The sequence below is a fragment of the Erpetoichthys calabaricus genome, chromosome 4 (assembly GCF_900747795.2).
Source record: "Erpetoichthys calabaricus chromosome 4, fErpCal1.3, whole genome shotgun sequence".
Lineage (NCBI taxonomy): Eukaryota > Metazoa > Chordata > Cladistia > Polypteriformes > Polypteridae > Erpetoichthys > Erpetoichthys calabaricus.
This window is the reverse complement of record NC_041397.2, coordinates 195,638,962-195,662,708: the sequence shown is the minus strand read 5'-3', so window position 1 is coordinate 195,662,708 and position 23,747 is coordinate 195,638,962. Positions and strand designations below refer to the sequence as shown.

General features: G+C 39.8%; 1 protein-coding gene across 4 annotated transcripts in view; it reads left to right on the top strand.

Annotated features, from left to right (window-relative positions):
- The window catches only part of cxadr (CXADR Ig-like cell adhesion molecule), a 145,840-nt gene that overhangs the window by 47,962 nt on the left and 74,131 nt on the right, over window positions 1–23,747 (top strand). For all 4 annotated transcript variants that reach the window (XR_007934840.1, XR_007934839.1, XR_007934838.1 and 1 more), the window contains exons 2-4: window positions 15,609–15,772; window positions 21,414–21,618; window positions 23,065–23,220. Coding sequence is in view for 1 of the 4 variants with exons in the window: in XM_051927085.1 (XP_051783045.1) it covers window positions 15,609–15,772; window positions 21,414–21,618; window positions 23,065–23,220 (525 nt within the window). In the remaining 3 variants the exon portion in view is untranslated. The remainder of the gene's footprint in view (window positions 1–15,608; window positions 15,773–21,413; window positions 21,619–23,064; window positions 23,221–23,747) is intronic.

The window sequence follows — 23,747 nt, the reverse complement described above, 5'->3', positions numbered from 1 at the left end:
TAGTGATAAAATAATCCACACCATAGTAAAGAAGCAGCCCCAAGCGCCTGTCCAGCAGATAAGAAACAGTCTTCAGGAAGCAGATGTCTATGCGTCAGAGACTACTATCTGCAGAAGACTTCGTGAACAGAAATACAGAGGCCACATTGCAAGATGCAAACCACTAGTTATCCACAAAAACAGGATGGCCGAATTACAGTTTACAAAAAAAGTGCTTAAAAGAGCTTGCAGAATTCTGTCTTGGTGACAGATGAGACAAGGATGTACCTGTATCAGAGTGATGGCCAAAAAAGAAATGCCTAAAATCCAAAATATACCACCTTATCTGTTAAAAATGGTGATGGCAGTGTTATGCCTGTATGCCTGACACTAGTACTAGCACACTTCATTGATGATGTACCTGATAAAGGCAGCTGTACAATAATTTGAGACATCTAATCAAGTTCCACTAAATCTAATTGTGCATGCCTTCTATATGCTGAAGACAAAGCGTAAGAGGACAAGACCCCAAAACAAGCGGCTGCTTGGGCATTACCTAAAGCCAGCTGGTGGTTTACACAATGACACTTGACCATTGTCTGTCAGTTCCACCTTTGAGCAGTTTTGAAACTCCCTTTACTTTCCCATTCATAACAGTTGCTCTGTCAGGTCCTAGGTGAGCCAGATTAGAAGTTATTATACCTGCACTGTTAAAGGACCCAGTTAGTGTATTAATTATAGTCTTTGCTTTACCATCAGTCATGGTGTTGGTGGTGTTTCTCTCATTTGTTTTTTTTTTTAAGTAATGAATGGATGTGAATGACATTTGAGCTTGTACTTAAATTTTGGCAGCACAAAGCACCAGAAGGTGGCGTGCCAAGCCGGGGAGAGAATTGCTTCTAAACTTGTGCGGGAGGGTGACTGTGTAGCTACATGGTACCTGAAAAAAGTGCACAGCCACACAGCTTAGGCAGAATATAAATTGAAGGTTGCTACACAACTAACCCTAACCTCACAACCTGCTTAGCTGACTAATATATGTAACCTACACAACCAGCTGTTTTAAAACTGAAATATCTATAGTATTGTATTCAGAATTTACATTTTTCAGTACTGTAGATCTTATTTCTAATGCTAAAATATCAAGTAATTCTTGTATAATTCATTCTGAGGTATTAAGTTAATTTTTTCCAAAATTAAGATTAGGCATGCATTGATACCATTTTTCTCAGACCAAGTATAAGTATCGATATTTGTTTTTTAGTATTCGTTGATACGGATATCATTGTAGTGAAACTGAGGGCTGGAACATAGTGTTTGTTTATTATGTCCATCAACTGTCATCTTTACTGTTAAAATCAAAATAAGGCTCATGATTTGGAATAAAATAATTAAAAATTGAACAAATAAGTCAAAGTAGGGTACAATGCGTAGAACAAATTACAACACCATTTTTTAAATGGTTCAGATTTTACAGTAAAATATAAAAAAATCATGTACTATTAATGTATGTACAGTGTTCTCCCTAGAAATTTTTTCCAGCCGGGTGGCATGAAAAAGTAGCCGGGTGGGGCCGGACAGGGAAATTTGGTGGTGGGGAAAATTAAAATTGCACTATTTTTATTAGTTAATATTGTTGCCATTTTTAGTAAAATCTGTTTTGGACTGAAGTCTTTGTATGATTGACTTCTGATCATTTTTGATGCAACCGTCCATTCTTGCCTGCTACTTTCATATTTTAAAATTGAAGGGCTACCATTTTTAGAGTAATGATCGAAAAGAATGTCGTATAGCGGGTCCGCGGATTAAAAAAAAAAGGGCCAGTTTTAAATCCATAGAGCCGTGTCACTCTCTGTGGGCGCGATTGCATGACCGCGGGGAGTTAATGAGGTAGTTGGGGTGAGTCGTACCTGCATGTGTGGGAGTGATCGTTCTCAATTGCTTCATTGGCTTCCTGCGGCAGGTGATTAAGGAGCTGTGCCCACAGAGACGTGAATATATATATAATATATATACACACACGAGTCGGCACAAGGAAAGGGGTAGAATTCAAAGGAAAAGAATTCAAAGATGGAGAAATCAAAGAATAAAATAAACAGAAGGAGGTTAAAGCATGTGAAAGGCAGTCTTAGAAGGACGATCTGGCCACCTGAAAGGAGAAGACCGCATGAGCTGGAGCCCTGTGAAGGAGCGTTAGCTGTGGCACTCTAGGGGCTAGTTCGCCCCACTGAACATCCAGGTGGAGTGTGGCAAGCAAGGCAGGTGCCCTCCCTAGGCTTCCGAGGTGCGACCAAGTGAGCACGAAGGAAGAAGGCAGGAGAGCCAACCTCGGACGGTCTGGCTGTGATGCCTGGAGGCAACCAAGATGGAGGTCGGCCCAAAGGAGCTTATGGCTGCTGAGTCTCCGCTGGCTCCGTGAGCAATGGGTGAGCCGGCTAAAAAGAGAAGGAGGTGGGCTGAGATCAGGAGGAGTTAGACTGCATTTTAACCACAGATTTTTTAATGAATTTATTTATTGATTTTTATTCCCACTTTTTATTGGATTTTTTTATGGATTTATATATTTACTTTTTTTGGGGTTTTTACTTTTTTCATGGTCCAGCAAGCTTTCTTTTCGAATTCTTGTGCATGGCACGTTTACCCAAGGTAACTCCCTCCTTGGGGGGTGTTTGTTTGAATATTTCATGCACAATGAGCACCACATAACATTTCCTTTGACCATTAGCCAATCAAAATCTTTAAACCATTGTTGGTTGATGCCGGATAAGCAGTGCTTAGATTTATCATTTAGCAGAGTGTGTGCTAAAGAGATTTCCCCCGATGGACCAGCCTCTGCAATGTCTTTGTCTTACAGTGCATTCAGAAAGTATTCACAACGCATCACTTTTTCCACATTTTGTTATGTTACAGCCTTATTCCAAAATGGATTAAATTCATTTTTTCCTAAGAATTCTACACACAACACCCCATAATGACAACGTGAAAAAACTTTACTTGAGGTTTTTGCAAATTTATTAAAAATAAAAAAACTGAGAAATGACATGTACATAAGTATTCACAGCCTTTGCTCAATACTTTGTCGATGCACCTTTGGCAGCAATTACAGCCTCAAGTCTTTTTGAATATGATGCCACAAGCTTGGCACACCTATCCTTGGCCAGTTTTGCCTATTCCTCTTTGCAGCACCTCTCAAGCTCCATCAGGTTGGATGGGAAGCGTCGGTGCACATCCATTTTAAGATCTCTCCAGAGATGTTCAGTCAAATTCAAGTCTGGGCTCTGGCTGGGCCACTCAGGGACATTCACAGAGTTGTCCTGAAGCCACTCCTTTGATATCTTGGCTGTGTGCTTAGGGTCGTTGTCCTGCTGAAAGATGAACCGTCACCCTACATTGCTGCAGTCATCTTTCCCTTTATCCTGACTAGTCTCCCAGTTCCTGCCGCTGAAAAACATCCCCACAGCATGCTGCTGCCACCACCATGCTTCACTGTAGGGATGGTGCCAGGTTTCCTCCAAACGTGATGCCTGACATTCACGCCAAAGAGTTCAATCTTTGTCTCATCAGACCAGAGAATTTTCTGTCTCATGGTCTGAGAGTCCTTCAGGTGCCTTTTGGCAAACTCCAGGTGGGCTGCCATGTGCCTTTTACTAAGGAGTGGCTTCTGTCTGGCCACTCTACCATACAGGCCTGATTGGTGGATTGCTGCAGAGATGGTTGTCCTTCTGGAAGGTTCTCCTCTCTCCACAGAGGACCTCTGGAGCTCTGACAGAGTGACCATCGGGTTCTTGGTCACCTCCCTGACTAAGGCCCTTCTCCCCCAATCACTCAGTTTAGATGGCCGGCCAGCTCTAGGAAGAGTCCTGGTGGTTTCGAACTTCTTCCACTTACGGATGATGGAGGCCACTGTGCTCATTGGGACCTTCAAAGCAGCAGAAATTTTTCTTTAACCTTCCCCAGATTTGTGCCTCGAGACAATCCTGTCTCGGAGGTCTACAGACAATTCCTTTGACTTCATGCTTTGTTTGTGCTCTGACATGAACTGTCAACTGTGGGACCTTATATAGACAGGTGTGTGCCTTTCCAAATCATGTCCAGTCAACTGAATTTACCACTGGTGGACTCCAATTAAGCTGCAGAAACATCTCAAGGATGATCAGGGGAAACAGGATGCACCTGAGCTCAATTTCGAGCTTCATAGATAGATAGATAGATAGATACTTTATTAATCCCAATGGGAAATTCACATTCTTCAGCAGCAGCATACTGATACAATAAATAATATTAAATTAAAGAATGATAATAATACAGGTGAAAAAAACAGACAATAACTATGTATAATGTTAAATATTAACGTTTACCCCCCCTGGTGGAATTAAAGAGTCGCATAGTTTGGGGGAGGAACGATCTCCTCAATCTGTCTGTGGAGCAGGACAGTGACAGCAGTCTGTCGCTGAAGTTACTCTTCTGTCTGGAGATGACATTATTTAGTGGATGCAGTGGATTCTCCATAATTGATAGGAGCCTGCTGAGCGCCCTTCGCTCTGCCACAGATGTTAAACTGTCCAGCTCCATGCCAACAATAGAGCCTGCCTTCCTCACCAGTTTGTCCAGGCGTGAGGCCTCTTTCCTCTTAATGCTGCCTCCCCAGCACACCACTGCGTAGAAGAGGGCGCTCGCCACAACTGTTTGATAGAACATCTGCAGCATCTTATTGCAGATGTTGAAGGAAGCCAGCCTTCTAAGGAAGTATAACCGGCTTTGTCCTTTCTTGCACAGCGCATCAGTATTGGCAGTCCAGTCTAATTTATCATCCAGCTGCACTCCCAGATATTTATAGGTCTGCACCATCTGCACACAGTCACCTTTGATGATCACTGGGTCTATGAGGGGTCTGGGCCTCCTAAAATCCACCACCAGCTCCTTGGTTTTGCTGGTGTTCAGGTGTAGGTGGTTTGAGTCGGACCATTTAACAAAGTCATTGATTAGATCCCTATACTCCTCCTCCAGCCCATTCCTGATACAGCCCACGATAGCAGTGTCATCAGCGAACTTTTGCACATGGCAGGACTCCGAGTTGTATTGGAAGTCCGATGTATATAGGCTGAACAGGACCGGAGAAAGTACAGTCCCTTGTGGCGCTCCTGTGTTGCTGACCACAATGTCAGACGTGCAGTTCCCAAGACGCACATACTGAGGTCTGTCTTTAAGATAGTCCACGATCCATGCCACTAGGTATGAATCTAATCCCATCTCTGTCAGCTTGTCCCTAAGGAGCAGAGGTTGGATTGTGTTGAAGGCGCTAGAGAAGTCTAGAAACATAATTCTTACAGCACCACTGCCTCTGTCCAAGTGAGAGAGGGATCGGTGTAGCATATAGATGATGGCATCTTCCGCTCCCACCTTCTCCTGATATGCAAACTGCAGAGGGTCAAGGGCGTGTTGAACCTGTGGCCTAAGGTGGTGAAGCAGCAGCCTCTCCATGGTCTTCATCACATGTGATGTCAGAGCAACAGGCCGAAAGTCATTCAGCTCACTAGGACGTGATACCTTTGGGACTGGGGTGATACAAGATGTTTTCCAAAGCCTCGGGACTCTCCCCTGTTCCAGGCTCAGGTTGAAGATGCGCTGTAGAGGACCCCCCAGCTCCGATGCACAGACCTTCAGCAGTCGTGACGATACTCCATCTGGACCCGCTGCTTTGCTGGCACGAAGTCTCCTCAGCTCTCTGCTCACTTGCGCTGTTGTTATTATGGGTGGGGATGTTTTTCCTATGCTGGTATCAGCAGAAGGATGTGTGGAGGGTGCAGTACTCCGAGGTGAGAGTGAGAGTGGGTTAGGGTGGTCAAACCTGTTAAAAAAGTTGTTCATTTGGTTTGCTCTCTTCACGTCTCTCTCAATGGTGGTACCCCCGCTTCGAGCTGCAGCCAGTGATGATCTTCATCCCATCCCACACTTCCTTCATGCTGTTATTCTGCAACTTCTGCTCCAGCTTTCTCCTGTACTGCTCCTTCGCCGCCCTGAGTTGGACTCGGAGTTCCTTCTGCACGCGCTTGAGCTCATGCTGATCACCGTCTTTAAAAGCCCTTTTCTTCTGATTCAAAAGGCCCTTGATGTCACTTGTAATCCATGGCTTGTTGTTAGCATAGCAGCGTACTGTTCTTACTGGAACTACAATGTCCATACAGAAGTTGATGTAGTCAGTAGTGCAGTCAACAACTTCCTCAATGTTCTCATTATGAGATCCCTGCAGGATATCCCAGTCTGTAGTTCCAAAAAGTTCTCTCAGAGTATTCTCAGCCTCCAGGGTCCACTTCCTGAATGATCGTGTGGTTACAGGTAGGACTCTAACTTTTGGTTTATAGTGAGGCTGAAGCTGAACCAGGTTATGATCTCCTTTCCCAAGCACAGGCAGCGGGGTGGCGCTGTATGCGTCTTTAACGTTTGCATACAGTAAATCAATAGTCTTATTTCCCCGGGTGTTACAGTCCACATACTGGGAGAATGCAGGCAATGTTTTGTCCAGCGTCACATGGTTAAAGTCTCCAGCGATTAGCACAAGCGCCTCAGGGTGCTGCGTTTGTAACTTAGCAACAGCGGAATGGATGATGTCACTCGCTGATTCCACGTCTGCCCGAGGAGGAATGTATACAATAACAACAATGACATGTCCAAACTCTCTGGGCAAATAGTAGGGACGTAAACTTACGGCCAACAGTTCGATATCCCTGCAGCAAGTGGAGATTTTGACGTTAACATGTCCAGAGTGACACCACCGTGTATTAACATAGAGAGCGAGTCCTCCTCCTTTGTGCTTACCACAGGTACTTGCATCTCTGTCCGCTCTAACTGTGCTAAACCCAGGTAGCTCCACGTTGGCATCTGGGATGGTGTTATTTAGCCACGTTTCGCAGAAACACAACAAACTGCATTCTCTGTAGGTCCTTACATTTTTCACCAGCGCAGCCAGTTCGTCGATCTTATTTGAGATTGAGTTTACATTCCCCAGAATCACAGAAGGCACCGAAGGCTTGAAACGCCACTTTCTCGCAAGCCGCTTCTTTTTTAGCTTAGTGCCGGCTCTGCTGCCACGATACCGCCTTCTTACCTCGTCGGGTAAATATGGAACCACACCGGCACTGGCATTTGTTCTCAGCGCCCGAAGTTGAGTACTTGAATAGGCGAGTCTCGGCGTGTTAAAATCCATGCCCATGTTGTAAAAGTAAGTGTGTCCAGGGAAGGAATCCACATAAAATAAAGTGGTAGGAGTGATCAATAAATAAAAATAGAAAAATAAAAGTAGAAAAGTACACATACATATACAGTCATACACGGAGCTGCTGAAAAGGCTGCCACTCACGGCAAAGGCTGTGAATACTTATGTACATGTGCTTTCTCAATTTTTTTATTTTTAATAAATTTGCAAAAATCTCAAGTAAACTTTTTTCACTTTGTCATTATAGGGTGTTGTGTGTAGAATTCTGAGGAAAAAAATGATTTTAATCCATTTTGGAATAAGGCTGTAACATAACAAAATGTGGAAAAAGTGATGTGCTGTGAATACTTTCCGGATGCACTGTAAATTGCCACATCAGGAGTTGATGCTGCACCGTCATTAGTTTGTGGCGTCTCTTTTCTGAAAAAGCTGAGCAGTGTTGTTTTCTGAGCACTTTTTTTACTCATGTTGGTAAATGTTTGGAAAAAATTCAAAGTACCTATGAATAAGACATTTGAGTGGGAAAGTGGGAGCCTGTTGAATATTCAATGCACATTTGCAGTATGGCAGGGCAAGATATGAACAAAAAAAGGAATGGCAGATGGGTCACTTTAACAAAGCCCTCAGCAATTCAGTGACAAAACTTTTGCTCAGGACACAGTGTGTGCTGCAAGGGTTTCTACACACTTTTTGCAATATGGACGCAGGTCAAAATATGAGCAAATATAAAAACTGCAGAGGGAGTCACTTTAACAGGAACCACAGTGAGTGCTACAAAGATTGTTGTACACAGAACACACCTAATGCTTAAACAAATGTGTATACAGTATATATTGGTTTGCTAAGTACTGAACAACAACAGAGTAGGTGTACGCTACACAGACTGCACTGACAGTGAGAACAGAGACATCACTTCCTGACGCCCTTTTTCTGATATCTGACAGGCTGGTTCCACTAGACTTTTTTTTTTTTATTTTATCAGTCCTCCTCTCGCCCGCCCACCTCTCCATACTCTGTGCTTGTGAACTCTGCTCCACCTCGTCCCCACTATTAGCTTGTTCATCATCGAGTGACGGCAACTGCGTGCCTCTCCCGTCGCCAGATGCGATCCTGCTTCTAAAATATTTGCCCACCTACCCACTCGTCCTTTGCCATCTCTGCACATCATTAGATCTGCCTGTAGATCTGTGGCTGTCATCTCGCAATGTTATGCAAGATGGCAGGCGGGCGCTCAACTAAATTAGCCGGGAGCAGCGCCTAGCTAAAAGACGCTAGGGAGACCACTGATGTAAACCAAACCAACATTGTTTCAAGTCGTTCAACATAGGAAGTAAAAGTACAATACAGTGTTCACAGGAATTTGGAACACAACAAGAACACTTCTTTTGCTTGTATCCCATTGTTTTATGATAGCGAGCCTAGTGACATATACTGTAGGTATACAGGTCAAAGGTAATTAGGGAACATTTGATACTGAAAAACATTTTATATATAATAATATATAAACCCTTAAAGATAGGGTGAGAAGCTCAGTCATCCAGGAGGGGCTCAGAGTAGAGCCGCTGCTGCTCTGCATCGAGAGGAGTCAGATGAGGTGGCTCGGGCATCTGATCAGGATGCCTCCTAGACGCCTCCCTGGTGAGGTGTTCCAGGCACGTCTAACCGGGAGGAGGCCCCGGGGAAGACCCAGGACACGCTGGAGGGGCTATGTCTCTCGGCTGGCCTGGGAACGCCTTGGGATTCTCCCGGAAGAGCTAGAAGAAGTGGCCGGGGAGAGGGAAGTCTGGGCATCTCTGCTCAAGCTGCTGCCCCCGCAACCCAACCTCGGATAAGCGGAAGAGCATGGATGGATGGATGGATGAAAAACATTTTATGTAAGTAATGGAAGTTGATTGTTCCAGAATGCTACATATTTATTTTAAGAAATTTTGCCAATTAAGGATTTTTTTTTTAGTTAGCCATCCTAGAGAAGTAATTCATAATAAATTCTTCATATTTGACACGTGTGTGTGTGTGTGTGTGTGTGTGTATGTATGTATGTATGTATTGTGTGTGTGTGTGTATGTGTGTGTATATATACAGTGGAACCTCGGTACACGTACAACTCGGTTTACGACCAAAAAGTTCACCAAACTTTTGCCTCGGTTCACGACCACACACTCGGTATATGAACAAGCCAGTTTCCCGTACTGAGAGAGAGACTGCATGTTTAGCTGAGAGGAGAGGGGGGAGGGGGGGCTCACGTGCTAGAGAGAGCGAGAGCGCCTGCCAGTTCAGCTGAAAGGAGAGGGGGGCTCGCGTGCTGCAGAGAGAGAGAGAGAGAGTATGCAGCTGAGAGCGAGCGAGCCTGCCTGCGCGTGCAGCTGAGCAGGGAGCCTGGGTGTCAGTGTTATTCAATGTTTTTACATTAGTTTACTATTACACTGTGCATTCTATGGTGTAATTAACTATATTTGTGCTTAAAAATCTTTAAAAAAAATATATTTACATACAGTTCGTACAGTCTGGAATGGATTAATTGTATTTACATACAATCCTATGGGGGAAATTGCTTCGGTTCACGACCAAATCGGTTTACGACCAGAGGTTTGGAACGAATTATGGTCGTGAACCGAGGTTCCACTGTGTGTGTGTGTGTGTGTGTGTGTGTGTGTATGTATATATATGTATATACAGTAATCCCTCCTCCATCGCGGGGGTTGCGTTCCAGAGCCACCCGCGAAATAAGAAAATCCGCGAAGTAGAAACCATATGTTTATATGGTTATTTTTATATTGTCATGCTTGGGTCACAGATTTGCGCAGAAACACAGGAGGTTGTAGAGAGACAGGAATGTTATTCAAACACTGCAAACAAACATTTGTCTCTTTTTCAAAAGTTTAAACTGTGCTCCATGACAAGACAGAGATGACAGTTCAGTCTCACAATTAAAAGAATGCAAACATATCTTCCTCTTCAAAGGAGCAAACAATTCAATAGGGCTGTTTGGCTTGTAAGTATGCGAAGCACCGCGGCACAAAGCTGTTGAAGGCGGCAGCTCACACCCCCTCCGTCAGGAGCAGAGAGAGAGGGAGAGAGTTAGAGAGAGATAGAGAGAGACAGATAAAAAAATCAATACGTGTCCTTTGAGCTTTTAAGTATGCGAAGCACCGTGCAGCATACTTAAAAGCTGCACACAGAAGGTAGCAACGTGAAGATAATCTTTCAGCATTTTTAGATGAGCGTCCGTATCGTCTAGGTGTGCGAACAGCCCCCCTGCTCACACCCCCTACGTCAGGATCACAGATAGTCAGTGCAAGAGAGAGAGAAAGAAAAGTAAGCCGGGTAGCTTCTCAGCCATCTGCCAATAGCGTCCCTTGTATGAAATCAACTGGGCAAACCAACTGAGGAAGCATGTACCAGAAATTAAAAGACCCATTGTCCGCAGAAACCCGCGAAGCAGCGAAAAATCCGCGATATATATTTAAATATGCTTACATATAAAATCCGCGATGGAGTGAAGCCGCGAAAGGCGAAGCGCGATATAGCGAGGGATTACTGTATATATACACACGAGGGGGGACCCAAAAATAACCGGAAATATTTTTAAAACGTGTTTAATTTAATTTTCTGTACAAACTACAATTAGTCTCCTTCAAAGTACTCTCCATTGGCGGAAATACACTTATCTAACCGTTCCATTGTTCGAAACATTTTTTAAATTCGTCTGAAGTAATACCTATTAATGCTCTGGTCGTTTCTTGTTTTACCTCTTCGACGTCAGCAAAACGCCTTCCTTTCAAGTCTTTTTTCATCCGAGGGAACAAAAAGAAATCACATGGAGCTAAACCCGGTGAGTAGGGTGGGTAGTTCAGGGTTGTCGTATCGTTTCTTGCCAAAAATTGGCGAATGCTGAGAGCAGTGTGAGATGGAGCGTTGTCACGATGAAAGAACCATTCGCCCGACTCCCACAAATCAGGGCGTTTCCTTCTCACACTGTTGCGCAACCTACTTTTACAAAAAAATTCACTGAACACAAGCACAAACTTCCAGACTGATGGCACTTGGCAGACTGACTTGTGAGGAGTGTAACTAGATCGCCCTAGCGGCCCAACCATGTACTACAAGTACCAACCTAACAACAACAAAAATTCCGGTTATTTTGGGTCCCCCCCTCGTATATATATATATATAGTATGTATATATTTATATATGTATATATTTGTGTGTATGTGTGTGTGTGTGTGTGTGTGTGTATATTCAAAGTAACATTATAATTAGATGTCTTCTGATCTACATTGCTTTCCTTAATTAAGTTTGAGTAAATTTTGATGCAGAGTTCCTATTTATATGATGCACTATCCTTGTTTTAATCTGTGACTGTGTAGGAGAGGGCAAAAACAAATCTAACATAATTAAGTAGTGATCAGAGAACTTCATTTAATGGAGTAATGTTTAAATTTTGAATTTTGCATCTGTAAACAGTAATTAGATAAAGTGTATGGTTATGAAAATGATTTGGGCAATTGACAAACTGGCAAAACCCTTTTGTGCTTAACAAGTAAGTAAACATTTGCTAAAAGTGTCAGTTACCACATCTGTTTGGATATTAAAATCTCATTATCACTACATGATCATACTTTATAGTCAAATTAAATAAAACACTGACAAATTAACAATGAATATGGCCCTGGTGATCTGAGCACAAATATAACAATTGTGCTGGAATCTGTTTGAGTGCCTCAAAGGATATGAGTTCACCTAAAGTTTTAAAACAATGTTCAATTCATCACTCAGAATTATTCCAAGGCCGCTTCCTCAACCAGTACCTCTTAACTTGTGAAGGAATGTACAAACCATTTGGTGCACCTTCAGACAAAGCAATAGTTTGTTTTATCAAGCCAGGTCTCAGTAAAAAGACACATAACAGATGTTGCACTTAATATCTTTTATAATGTCTATATTCTACAAATTGACTGTGAATGTTTTTAAAAAATATTCAATTCAGCATTTTTCCTTTGCTCAGTTTTGGTGTATTGTGGCTACTTTCATCGTGAATATGTCATTCTTTACAGAATTTGCATTTTAGTAGAGTGTAGAGTAAATCCCATTTCTTCAGATGAATGTCCTTTTCAGTACTATAATAAGCTCAATATTTGAATGTTGCCTAGCTACAGATTTCTTTTCTTTGTGCAGAGGGGTTTATAATATGCTTGGGGGAGAACAGAGTGACACAAGATTATCTGAAGAGAAATCTGTCTGACTAGGCCATCTTGTTTGTTGCAGTATTTGTGTTTACAGAGTCATCTGGTTTACCTCATAGACAGCTTGTAAATTTTGTACTGTGTAACATATTTTATATTGTGTCACTTTGTGCTTGGTGATTCTATCCATCTTATGTGCGATCTTAGACGTTTCACAGAAAAACCTTCATGATTTTGTGTTAATACTGTTCCATGCTGCTAAAAACTAAAGATGGAGTCAGCATGGGAGCACACTTTCACAAATTTAAAATTGGAAGGAAAAATTGCATTAAATCTGTGTCTGCTCATAAACTGCTAAAATGACTTATGAAATTGAATGTAGCTGATGGTGTTAGAAATTGATAAAGCCAACAGTGAGATATTGTGCTCTGAACCACTATCATTACATCATTGGGGCAAGGTGATCCTGTATTTCTTGCTGCAAAATTATGTAGCCATGCCCCTGCAAGTTCGTGGAAGGTAAAGCATTTTTCCCCAATTTTACAGTTGTATAATTCTTGTATGAATAATGTGTGTTAGTTAACAGTATATTTGCAAAAACAATACAGGATCATTGGCATTCGCACCAGTAGAATAGGGGACAGTTTCACAAAATGTAAGGCTGTTGAACAGTCATAAATTATAAGAACAAATACACACAGTTATGTTGCAGTATGTGTCAGCATGCAATGCATATGCAAATAGTCAAAGTATAAGTTATAATCTTCTTTGCACTATGTACACATGACGATAAACTTATTATTGGCCAGAAGGTGGTAGTTTGATGCCTGTGTTAAAATTCAAATCCTGTTTAGGATATTGCCTGGACTATAAGCAACTGAGCAGAAGTTTTTCAGAACTGAATTTTACGTAGGTGGGGCTATTGTAGGGGGATGGAACTTATTTGCTATAAAGTCTTTTCTGTTTTAGGAATCATGTTGTCTCAGCAACTTATGCAACAGAAATGCAAGCCAGCGCTAATCTCATAACTTACTATGGCAGTAGAAGAACTTGAACTGATTTTGTAGTGACTATATTTTTTTTTGAGTAACTTAATTATGTTGGTTTATATTTGTTGTGGTATTTGTGTAAATTTAAGAATGTTATTCTTTTCTGTTGTTTTGATCTTATTTGATTATTCATTGCTATAATTCAACTCAACTGCAATACTAAAATAACAAGTTTCAAATGGCAGCAGTGAGATTGAACCATTGCATGTGTACACCTAAACACAGATACTGTAATTAAGGAGAGATGTTTGCAGGATCCTGCACTTTTACTATCCTTACAATCATTGTGTACATTTATTAGCCACCTAAAAATCTGTTCTAAAGTGAAGCTTTTATTGTTATTGTTTTTATTTTTTTTACATTAAAAAAATATGTTGCCTGTTTTTGTTGCTTATAATGGAGTAAAAGGTCCCAGGGTTCATAGGTCAATGGTAAGTTTTAGGGCTTTTTCAAATATGTCCACTTTGAAGCAGTGAAAGTTTTGATTTAAGACAATATCCCATCCGTGTTTAAAAATACTAACTAAAAAATTATATTTTATCATGTATTCTTGCAACTATTTTTCTTGAGGCAAGAATACATTTCCTGTTTGTTTTGTCTGCAAACAGCCTTGGGTGAAGTTATGACAACACTAACAAGCCCCCAGTGCCAAACTGTAGTCATCATATAATCCTTCTTTTGCTTCTGCAATTGTTTTTTCAGCAGTTATGTTTTTGCAATGGCTGGTAATAACCGAGAGATGCATGCTCACATCGTATGGTTTTTATTCTACTAATGGGTACTTACTTTTTCCCCATTATGTTCAGTGTTGTAAGTTTAGCCTACATGAGCTTGATTCATACCCACTGGCAGCATATTGAAAGGAGCACATAAGAACTAAATCGTACTTTGTATAAATAACAGTAATCAGAAGTGAACTTATAACAGTGCATTGTATTTTCAATAACAGTATGTGAAATAAGCCAAACCACCTGCACAGTGTGCTCATGGTGTGTTCAGAGCTTGAATGCACTGTTCATTGTGCCTATTTTTAAGTTTGTGGCGTTTTAAGGACCATGATGAGCGCCTTCAGCACGCATGGCTGACCTGTTCTTGCAGAGACTCCTCTGCCTGGATATTCTCTCACAGGTCAAGTTGCTAAACAAAGTTACGTTATTAAAAAATATGAAAGATGCACAGCAGTGAATGTTGTCTTATGTGATTTTGGCTGGTCCCACTCTGTTAATGACAATTTTGAAAAACAAGGAGGTTTACTTATATGTGTGATATTATTGTATCTTGTGCTGTACATTATTTTTGTCCTCTCCCAATAATTATTGAGTTGCCCCCATATTGACTTGCATCCCCAGTGCATTATCCATGCATATTTGAGAAAAATAAGGCAGACGAATACCCATTATTGACAAGGTTGTGCAAAATTTTAGTTCAGGCTACTGAGAGTCTAACTATATTGTATCGTGGTACTGCTCTTCCCACCTAAGACCTGGCAATAAACAGCCTTAGTGCATAAGCGAGCAACAGCTGAAGAAGCCAGAAAGTCCTTTAGAGTGCCACGTCAACAGCAGTCACCCTAAAGTGGCTAATTTTACTCCTGCTTCTCTCATTATGCTATTCATTCTCAGTGAAGCACATGAGTGCATTATTAATCCGGTGGTAGCGGGGAATATCATTGCATAATAATGATATATGCTTCTGTATAGACAGCAGTTCACATCTGAGAATCAACATTCAATGTCAATAACTTGCTTGGCCATGACTTTCCAAAATAACGTGTTTTGCTATGTGTGTGTGTGTGTGTGTTTTTCCTCCTTAAAATGACATGGATATGCTGTTTTGCGATGTGTATAATCTTGACACAAATCAGTATGAAAAATGGAGGTGAACTTACTGAATACATCCATTATAAAATGCAAGAGTGTTTTTAAAAACTTATAAAATATGCTTCTCTTTTAGAATGCAATTTCATGTGGCAAACTAATATATAATAAGATTGTGAAGAACTAACTTCACTTGAAAAATACCGAACTAATCCTTTTAAGCTATGCTTATCTAGCATCGTGTTTAGTAGTGCACCTCCTTTCCTGGATAATTTTCACCCAACTCACACAATCTCCCAAACAACTATCGTAGTTGGTTATATCACACAATTAACAGTAATTTTGTTGTTTTTTTTTTTTTCCTCAGTTTATGGACTGACAATGGAATCAACCGATACAATTTCTCTCGAGAAAGTCAGTGGTGAAACTGCTGTAATGGATTGCAAATTTACAACTGCATCAAGCGACATAGGACAATTAGGGATAGAGTGGGTACTCCTACCACCTGATGTTCAAAGTAAGGATACAATGGTAAGTCACTTTGCTCTTCCAACCATCCTGCGACTTTCATAGTATTTTCTTATGGACAAAATAATGCTGATACCCAACTCTCATTGTCACGTGGCCCTTCATGTGATGTGTATTTTGGTTGACTTCAGCTGTCCCTGTAGGAAGCTAAATTGTTGTGGTCTTTGGATATGATGTAAAACACAGTAAGCATTAATAATATAACCTCCAAACTTACCCTATTGATAACAGGATAGCAATATGGCAAAATTATTTACTGTGTCTTAAAATTGCACATATATTTCAGAATAAACTGTGGTGAGCTCTTTTGACAGTAATGGATGTGTTGACTTCCATAACAGAGTGATGTATAAATAAAATTATTATTTAAATTTTCTACTGTTTCTGTAGCTTGACATTTGCTGTATAAAAGTGAGCATGATCTTTTCCCTTAATGTCGAACTCCAATTTGTTTCCTTGACATTTAATTCCAGTTCATTAAGGCTTCGATGTCTGATCAATTCTTTAACCTCACTTCGTTATGCCAGCTCTTACAGAATGTTCATGTGAAATGCAGTCATTTTTGTGAACAAAAACAAATATCCCTGTGGGGCTGCTGTACTCTGGATGAGGTGCCTAGAAGTTGTTCTGCAGCTTCACCACTGTGCTTTCTGTGAGATAAAAAATCCAGAGATTGATATCCATATGTTGAAATTTGTAAAAAAAAAAAAATTCTTGAGAGGGATAATTGTGTTAGGCAATGTTTGTGCTGCAAATAAATGTGACTCTATCCTGATTTTTGGCTAATCAAGATATTTTTGGACCGGTCAGATTGGTTTTGCAAGCAATCTAAATATGATACGGTTGTGTACAGATATCTATGGTGAATGTGCACTGCATGCCCAGGTTAATTACAAAAAAGTAAGAAATTCTCAAACATTTGTGACCTATGAACACAAACCATACTCAGTACATGATGTGTGTGAATTTGTCTGCTTGTGAAGATAAATAAGAGAAAAGATGCATAAAATATACATAAAGTATCTCTCTGTAGAAATGCAGAGGAGCCAGGATTGGTTGGGGATGAGAATTGGAGAGTATTAATGCAGATCAGTAGTTTGTCATTTTTTAGAAAGTCAAGACAGTATCTGTCCCAGGATATGAGTAGAATAATACATGAGGAGTGCCATTTACATCAAAAATCACAGAGCAATTTGGGTTGTATATACTGGTGACAGTTTTGCCCAAATGCTTATTAAGTCCACCACCACCTTTTTTCTATTGGCACACTAAACTGTTGCTGTAATCCATTTTGATTTTCAACATGAAGATTGACTAAATTTGAATAAACATTGAGCCCCCAACCCATTAAAGCACACTTCTGTAATAAAATTGTTTTTTGTCACATATGAGTGAAAAAACTGATTGTGCTACAATGTGAACATAATCTTAGACAAACTTTAGTAAATAAAGAGGGTGTGGATATACAACCTCACAAAAGTGACATTTTCTTATCTTTAACTTTGTAGGCTGCTGTAAATTGAAATTGTCTCCCACATTCGATCCCAAATCCGTTAACATTTTATGTGTTCATTGTTGCTGACAGAGTCCTATAGTTAGATTTTTACAGTAATTCGTCTTTTGAGCCTTCATTTTAAATGTCATTAAATTATAAAAGTATTAAATTTTAGCCTTAAAACTAAACAGGTTACATTTTTACAAACTATAACTGTACTGAAATGTATACATAGAAATAAGGATAGGCATTTTGTCTATACATGACAGAAAGACTTTGGCTTCCTGACCAGGGACGAGTGACTGGTGTGCTGTAACGTAAAGGGAGGCTCTCCAGTAATTGGCTTAATCCATGTTATCCAACTATTTTTGAATAAGGTTCATGTGTTTTTGAAAGAGGTTCATAAATTGGTGAAAGTCCACATTAAATAACTTTCTCTTTATGTGATTCAGACATAGTGATAGATTATTTTTCAGTTTAAAAAAATTTAAACATGCTTGCTGCATTAAACCAAATAATACAATTTATGTTTAACATAAGTATAATAGAAGATGGACATACAAAGTGAGGATAGACAGAGGGCAGTAACAAACAACATTGAACATAAATCTGCACTAGCTTATTTTGATCTTCTCTCCTATAGAAAAAGGCACATAACTCATGAATTTTGATGTTTTTAATGTGGTCAAGACGGATAACTTTTAGCTAGTTATGAAATTTCAGGTGTCTGCACCATTATGTTGACATTTATGTGCTCAAGCCTAGTCAGCACCAGTGTGGTTTAAGCCCTCAACACAGGGAGTGAGACGCTGCTGTGAATTTTCCTACTGAATTATGAAATGATTACAGTGATAGCAATAAACAAAATGCATTAGCTGGCTTTACCCCAAGAACTAAGTTAAACTCAATAGTTCTTGGAATCAGAGTAGGTGTACTTATGGTTTGGATATTGTTGAATCCAGGGTTATGGTCATGCCTTGTTCTTTCTTCTGGGTCAGCTTTCTCAAGCACAGGAAGGATTTTAAGTGCACTTTTTCTTTGTTCTTTTTTACTTTGATTATGCCTTTTAATTGTGGGTGGTACTATAGTTTTCTCATTTGTGAGCATAGAATTCATGTCTGCTTGGGTAGTCTGTGATCAGTTGACTGTCATCTTCAGTAAGACAAATGGGTGACTTTAGGTTCTGTCTCTTTTTCTCATGCATATTGCTTTACGTTAACAAAATTTGGACTTGTGGCATTCTTATCTAACTTTGTCACAGACTGTCTTCCACTCTTACAGTCCAGCACCATGTTGTCCTTTAGAGTAAAAGGGATTGCTCCTGCCTTTGTTGGGACCACACCCTGAGGTGGCCAGGTGGAGAGCACTAAGCATATTGTAGAGTGCCCTGATGTAGTGCTTGTAATGAGATATAAAGTAAGGTGTGGACATTTTGCCATTGGTTTCTTGGGCACACATAAGACTAACCTTTTGGTTGAGAATTGGTGCAAAGTTTTGTTCGTCAAAGTCGTCAGTCATTGAGGTATGGCTCTTTGTTCACTGACCAAGTGTTTAAGTGGTGTGTTATGGAGACATCCCTCAATGTCATTTTTGCCTGTGATTGATCAGTATTGTCAGATCAGACCCAGAAACTGCATTCCAAAGAGGCCCTAACTATAGGGAGAGCACTGACACTTTAACTGAAGTTAAGAGGATCTGGCAGCTGTCTCTTAAGCAAAAGACTAGAGTGCTAAGGGTAATTGGGTAATGCCAGTCTGTCCTACACAAGTATTAAAGAAAGTTATTGCATTCTAATTTGATATAAAAGTAGCTTAATTATTAAATTGTGATGCTTAATTTTTAAGTGCTGTATAGAACAGGATTGTTTACTTGCTTACTTTGCTTGTATACAGTAGCTGCTTTGGTCATATCTTTTTGATAGCTACTGGAGCCAGTCAATGCTGCCAAACCCACAGTCCACTTCAAGAAAATGCAGTAAACTTGATTCTGTTGGCAAGCCTGTAGTAGGGTTGTGCAGTATACAGAAAACACCATATTTTACATGGTACGGTACTAGCATTTCAGGATTTTTGATACTGGAAATAAATGCCAGCTTTTCTCTCAAAAAACAGTACAGGTGCTGGTCATAAAATCAGAATATTATGACAAAGTTGATTTATTTCAGTAATTCCATTCAAAAAGTGAAACTTGTATATTAGATTCATTCATTACACACATGTAATTCATGATGTATTTCAAATGTTTATTTCTTTTAATGTTGATGATTATAACTGACAACTAATGAAAGTCCCAAATTCAGTATCTCAGAAAATTAGAATATTGTGAAAAGGTTCAATATTGAAGACACCTGGTGCCACACTCAAATCAGCTAATTAACTCAAAACACCTGCAAAAGCCTTTAAATGGTCTCAGTCTAGTTCTGTAGGCTACACAATCATGGGGAAGACTGCCGACTTGACAGTTGTCCAAAAGATGACCATTGACACCTTGCACAAGGAGGGCAAGACACAAAAGGTCATTGCTAAAGAGGCTGGCTGTTCACAGAGCTCTGTGTCCAAGCACATTAATAGAGAGGCGAAGGGAAGGACAAGATGTGGTAGAAAAAAGTGTACAAGCAATAGGGATAACTGCACCCTGGAGAGGATTGTGAAACAAAACCCATTCAAAACTGTGGGGGAGATTCACAAAGAGTGGACTGCAGCTGGAGTCAGTGCTTCAAGAACCACCACGCACAGACATGTGCAAGACATGGGTTTCAGCTGTCGCATTCCTTGTGTCAAGCCACTCTTGAACAAGAGACAGCGTCAGAAGCGTCTCGCCTGGGCTAAAGACAAAAAGGTCCAAAGTTATGTTCTCTGATGAAAGTAAATTTTGCTTTTCCTTTGGAAATCAAGGTCCCAGAGTCTGGAGGAAGAGAGGAGAGGCACAGAAACCACATTGCGTGAGGTCCAGTGTAAAGTTTCCACAGTCAGTGATGGTTTGGGGTGCCATGTCATCTGCTGGTGTTGGTCCATTGTGTTTTCTGAGGTCCAAGGTCAACACAGCCGTCTACCAGGAAGTTTTAGAGCACTTCATGCTTCCTGCTGCTGACGAACTTTATGGAGATGCAGATTTCATTTTCCAACAGGACCTGGCACCTGCACACAGTGCCAAAGCTACCAGTACCTGGTTTAAGGACCATGGTATCCGTGTTCTTGATTGGCCAGCAAACTCACCTGACCTTAACCCCATAGAAAATCTATGGGGTATTGTGAAGAGGAAGATGCAATACGCCAGACCCAACAATTCAGAAGAGCTGAAGTCCACTATCAGAGCAACATGGGCTCTCATAACACCTGAGCAGTGCCCCTGACTGATCGACTCTATGCCACGCCGAATTGCTGCAGTAATCCAGGCCAAAGGAGCCCCAACTAAATATTGAGTGCTGTACATGCTCATACTTTTCATGTTCATACCTTTCAGTTGGCCAACATTTCTAAAAATCCTTTTTTTGCATTGGTCTTAATTGATATTCTAATTTTCCGAGATACTGAATTTGGGACTTTTATTAGTTGTCAGTTATAATCATCAAAATTAAAAGAAATAAACATTTGAAATACATCAGTCTGTGTGTAATGAATGAATCTAATATACAAGTTTCACTTTTTGAATGGAATTACTGAAATAAATCAACTTTGTCATGATATTCTAATTTTATGACCAGCACCTGTATATACTATATATTGGCACTGTACATGTCTTTTTTTATTATTTAGTAAATCTGTGAAAATGCTGGGAAATCATTTAGATTCCACATATTGCCTAACAGGACTTTGACATGCTATAATAATATGTAATATGTTCTGATATCTGGTGGATTTAGAAACTGATACCTACCAGGTCCTCAAGATTCTGGATATTGCAGCTTTTAGTGTGTTACAGTAGGTGTTATGTTTAACCATAAATTGGAAATCACATTTTTGTAACTAAGCCCATAGATTTTACTTTGTTTATCTATGACTTCCTTAAAGTTTAACCATTGTACTGTACTACATCAAGCCATGTAACTGGTTTTCGTAACCTGTTTACATATTCTTACATATAAACATTCTTTACCTTTTAATGCATTGATTTAAATGTCTTTTAATATAACATTTTTCTATTTTGTAGCTGCTTATGTACTCTGCGGGCATGGTTTATGACAAGTACTATGACCCAGTAATAGGTCGCATTCACTTGAGCTCCCAAGATCCCGCAAGTGGCGATGCTTCAGTAGAATTAACCAATTTGAAACCTACAGACTCTGGGACTTATCAATGCAGAGTAAAGAAGATTCCAGGAAACGGAAACAGAAAAATTACCTTGAATGTGATAGGTAACTAAAGCTGTTTGACTAAATAATATTGATATCATGACTGCAAGAAGAAATGAAGAAATTGCATACATATTAGTTTTAATTAAAATGAGTTTGTAGACTCAGATAGATGGGCAGTTGTTGAACTTAAATCATTTTTACCTTTCCTGAATTCAAGTTTCATTTTGCAGAAGACAGTGGAGTGCCATTTGTAGAGTTTAATTATTTGTGCAAGAAACTTTCAAATAAACAGAACAATTTTGAGAAATAGCAGGAGGTATATTAAGGGTTTTACCGAGTAGAATTAAAACACACTAAAATGGGAGAGGATCCTAGTGGAAGTGTTAATGTCTTAAAACCATTGATGTGGACAGTTTTCATTATCTTTTAAATGACCTTTCTGTTTCTGTATAACACGTCATTCAGATCTTTCTTTTTTTGTGCTTATAATGCTATTTACTGTTCCTAAAACCTAAGGAACAACTTCCTTACTGGTAGTAATCAAGGGTGGTTACCTTCTTTCAGAATCTAATTTCATAGCTTTTCTTAAGGCCAACATTGCAAATAATGAAACCTCTATTGACTTCTGCTGGAGCTGGCCACTTTAATTAAAGTGAGCACATCTTGCATTAGACCTATATGATATTTAGCTTACTTGTCAAAGTAATTCTCTGGCAAAAATAGATTTGACTGAAATCACCCCAGTTCTCACCCTGGGAAATGGACAGTTTAATATTCATGTAAAATAGATTTAGTCCTCCACACATGGCCATGATGTGGTCATTTTTAGTTAAATACCTGCTGTGGACTTAATTTGTGAAAGGGGCTAGCTAATGTATAAAGTTTGACATAACAGTGTTTCAGCCCAATTCTTTCCCTTGTGTATTTAATAAGAGGCAGTGGTCCTTCTTGGAAAGCAAGTGAAATTTAGGTTAGCATTAAGCTCAACTTAACCCTGCTACACTGTATACTCAATTTTATGAGGCATTTGGGTCCAAGATATTGGATCATGTCTTAATAAGTCTGTGCTATTCTGAGCCTATCCGTTCTATGTAAAAAAAAAAAAAAAAAAAAAAAAAAACCAAGTACACATGGATAGATTTAAATACTTATAAAATTTATTATCAAAAAAGCTTTCTCTCCAGTGATACAAGCAAAGGTTTCTGTTCAAACAGTGAGTCCCATTATGGTTCACCTCTTTCCTTTCAAAAGGAGGATATGAACAATGTTTTTGTAACTCATCAAATGCTTCCTGGCATGAAATTTTTAAGGCACAACATATAAGCAATTCAGTGTTATTTAAGCTCTTTTGTGTGCTTAGATTTTTAACTATTAAAAGTTATGTTTAAAATGTTTTTTTTTCTTTTCATTTGACTTTAAATGATGCAATTAATTTTTTTCTGTCACTTTGTTCTATTGAAATTCACTTTTATAATTTATTATTTATTTACTTTTATAATTTATTAGTAAAGCCATCGACCCCAAGATGCTACATTGAGGGAACACCAGAGAACACTCAGGATATTGCTCTTAAATGCTTATCGAGTGAAGGTACAGCGCCAATGTCATATTCGTGGTCAAAAATTACTGACACAAAAACTCTGCCTCAGAATGCCGTTTTGGGTAAGTTCTGTCATTAGTAATTATTACACTTGTCATGTTATCTATTAATTGTCATTGTTTATTAAAATACAAGGGGGCTCCTCCCCCTGCTCGCTTCGCTAACCTACCCCCGGTGTTGGGTAACCCGAAAAACATTGATGAATGTTAGATATATGAGCCTGCTTTGCTTGCGGCATTTCAGACGCGCGCTGTAGGCGCCTGCGTTCATTGATTATATCCAGGCGGGCTCGTGTTTGTATCTCCGTCAGTTGTTGTCTTTCATTTTGAACCCGTGCCTGCTTTGCTTCCGCAGTTTCTGACACGCGTTGTAGGCGTGTATGTACATTGTATTTGTCCATGCGGGCTCGCTTTTGTAGCTCCATTAGTTGAGCTGGATTGTTTTGGAGCCGTGACCGTGACTCCATTAGTTATCTGTTGACTACCGTTAGTAATATGGATAATTACACTTACTGTTAATACGAAGCGTTTTCTGTGGTTGTACCGTTAATAATGCATCACTGTAATGTGATTCACATATGCTATATGGT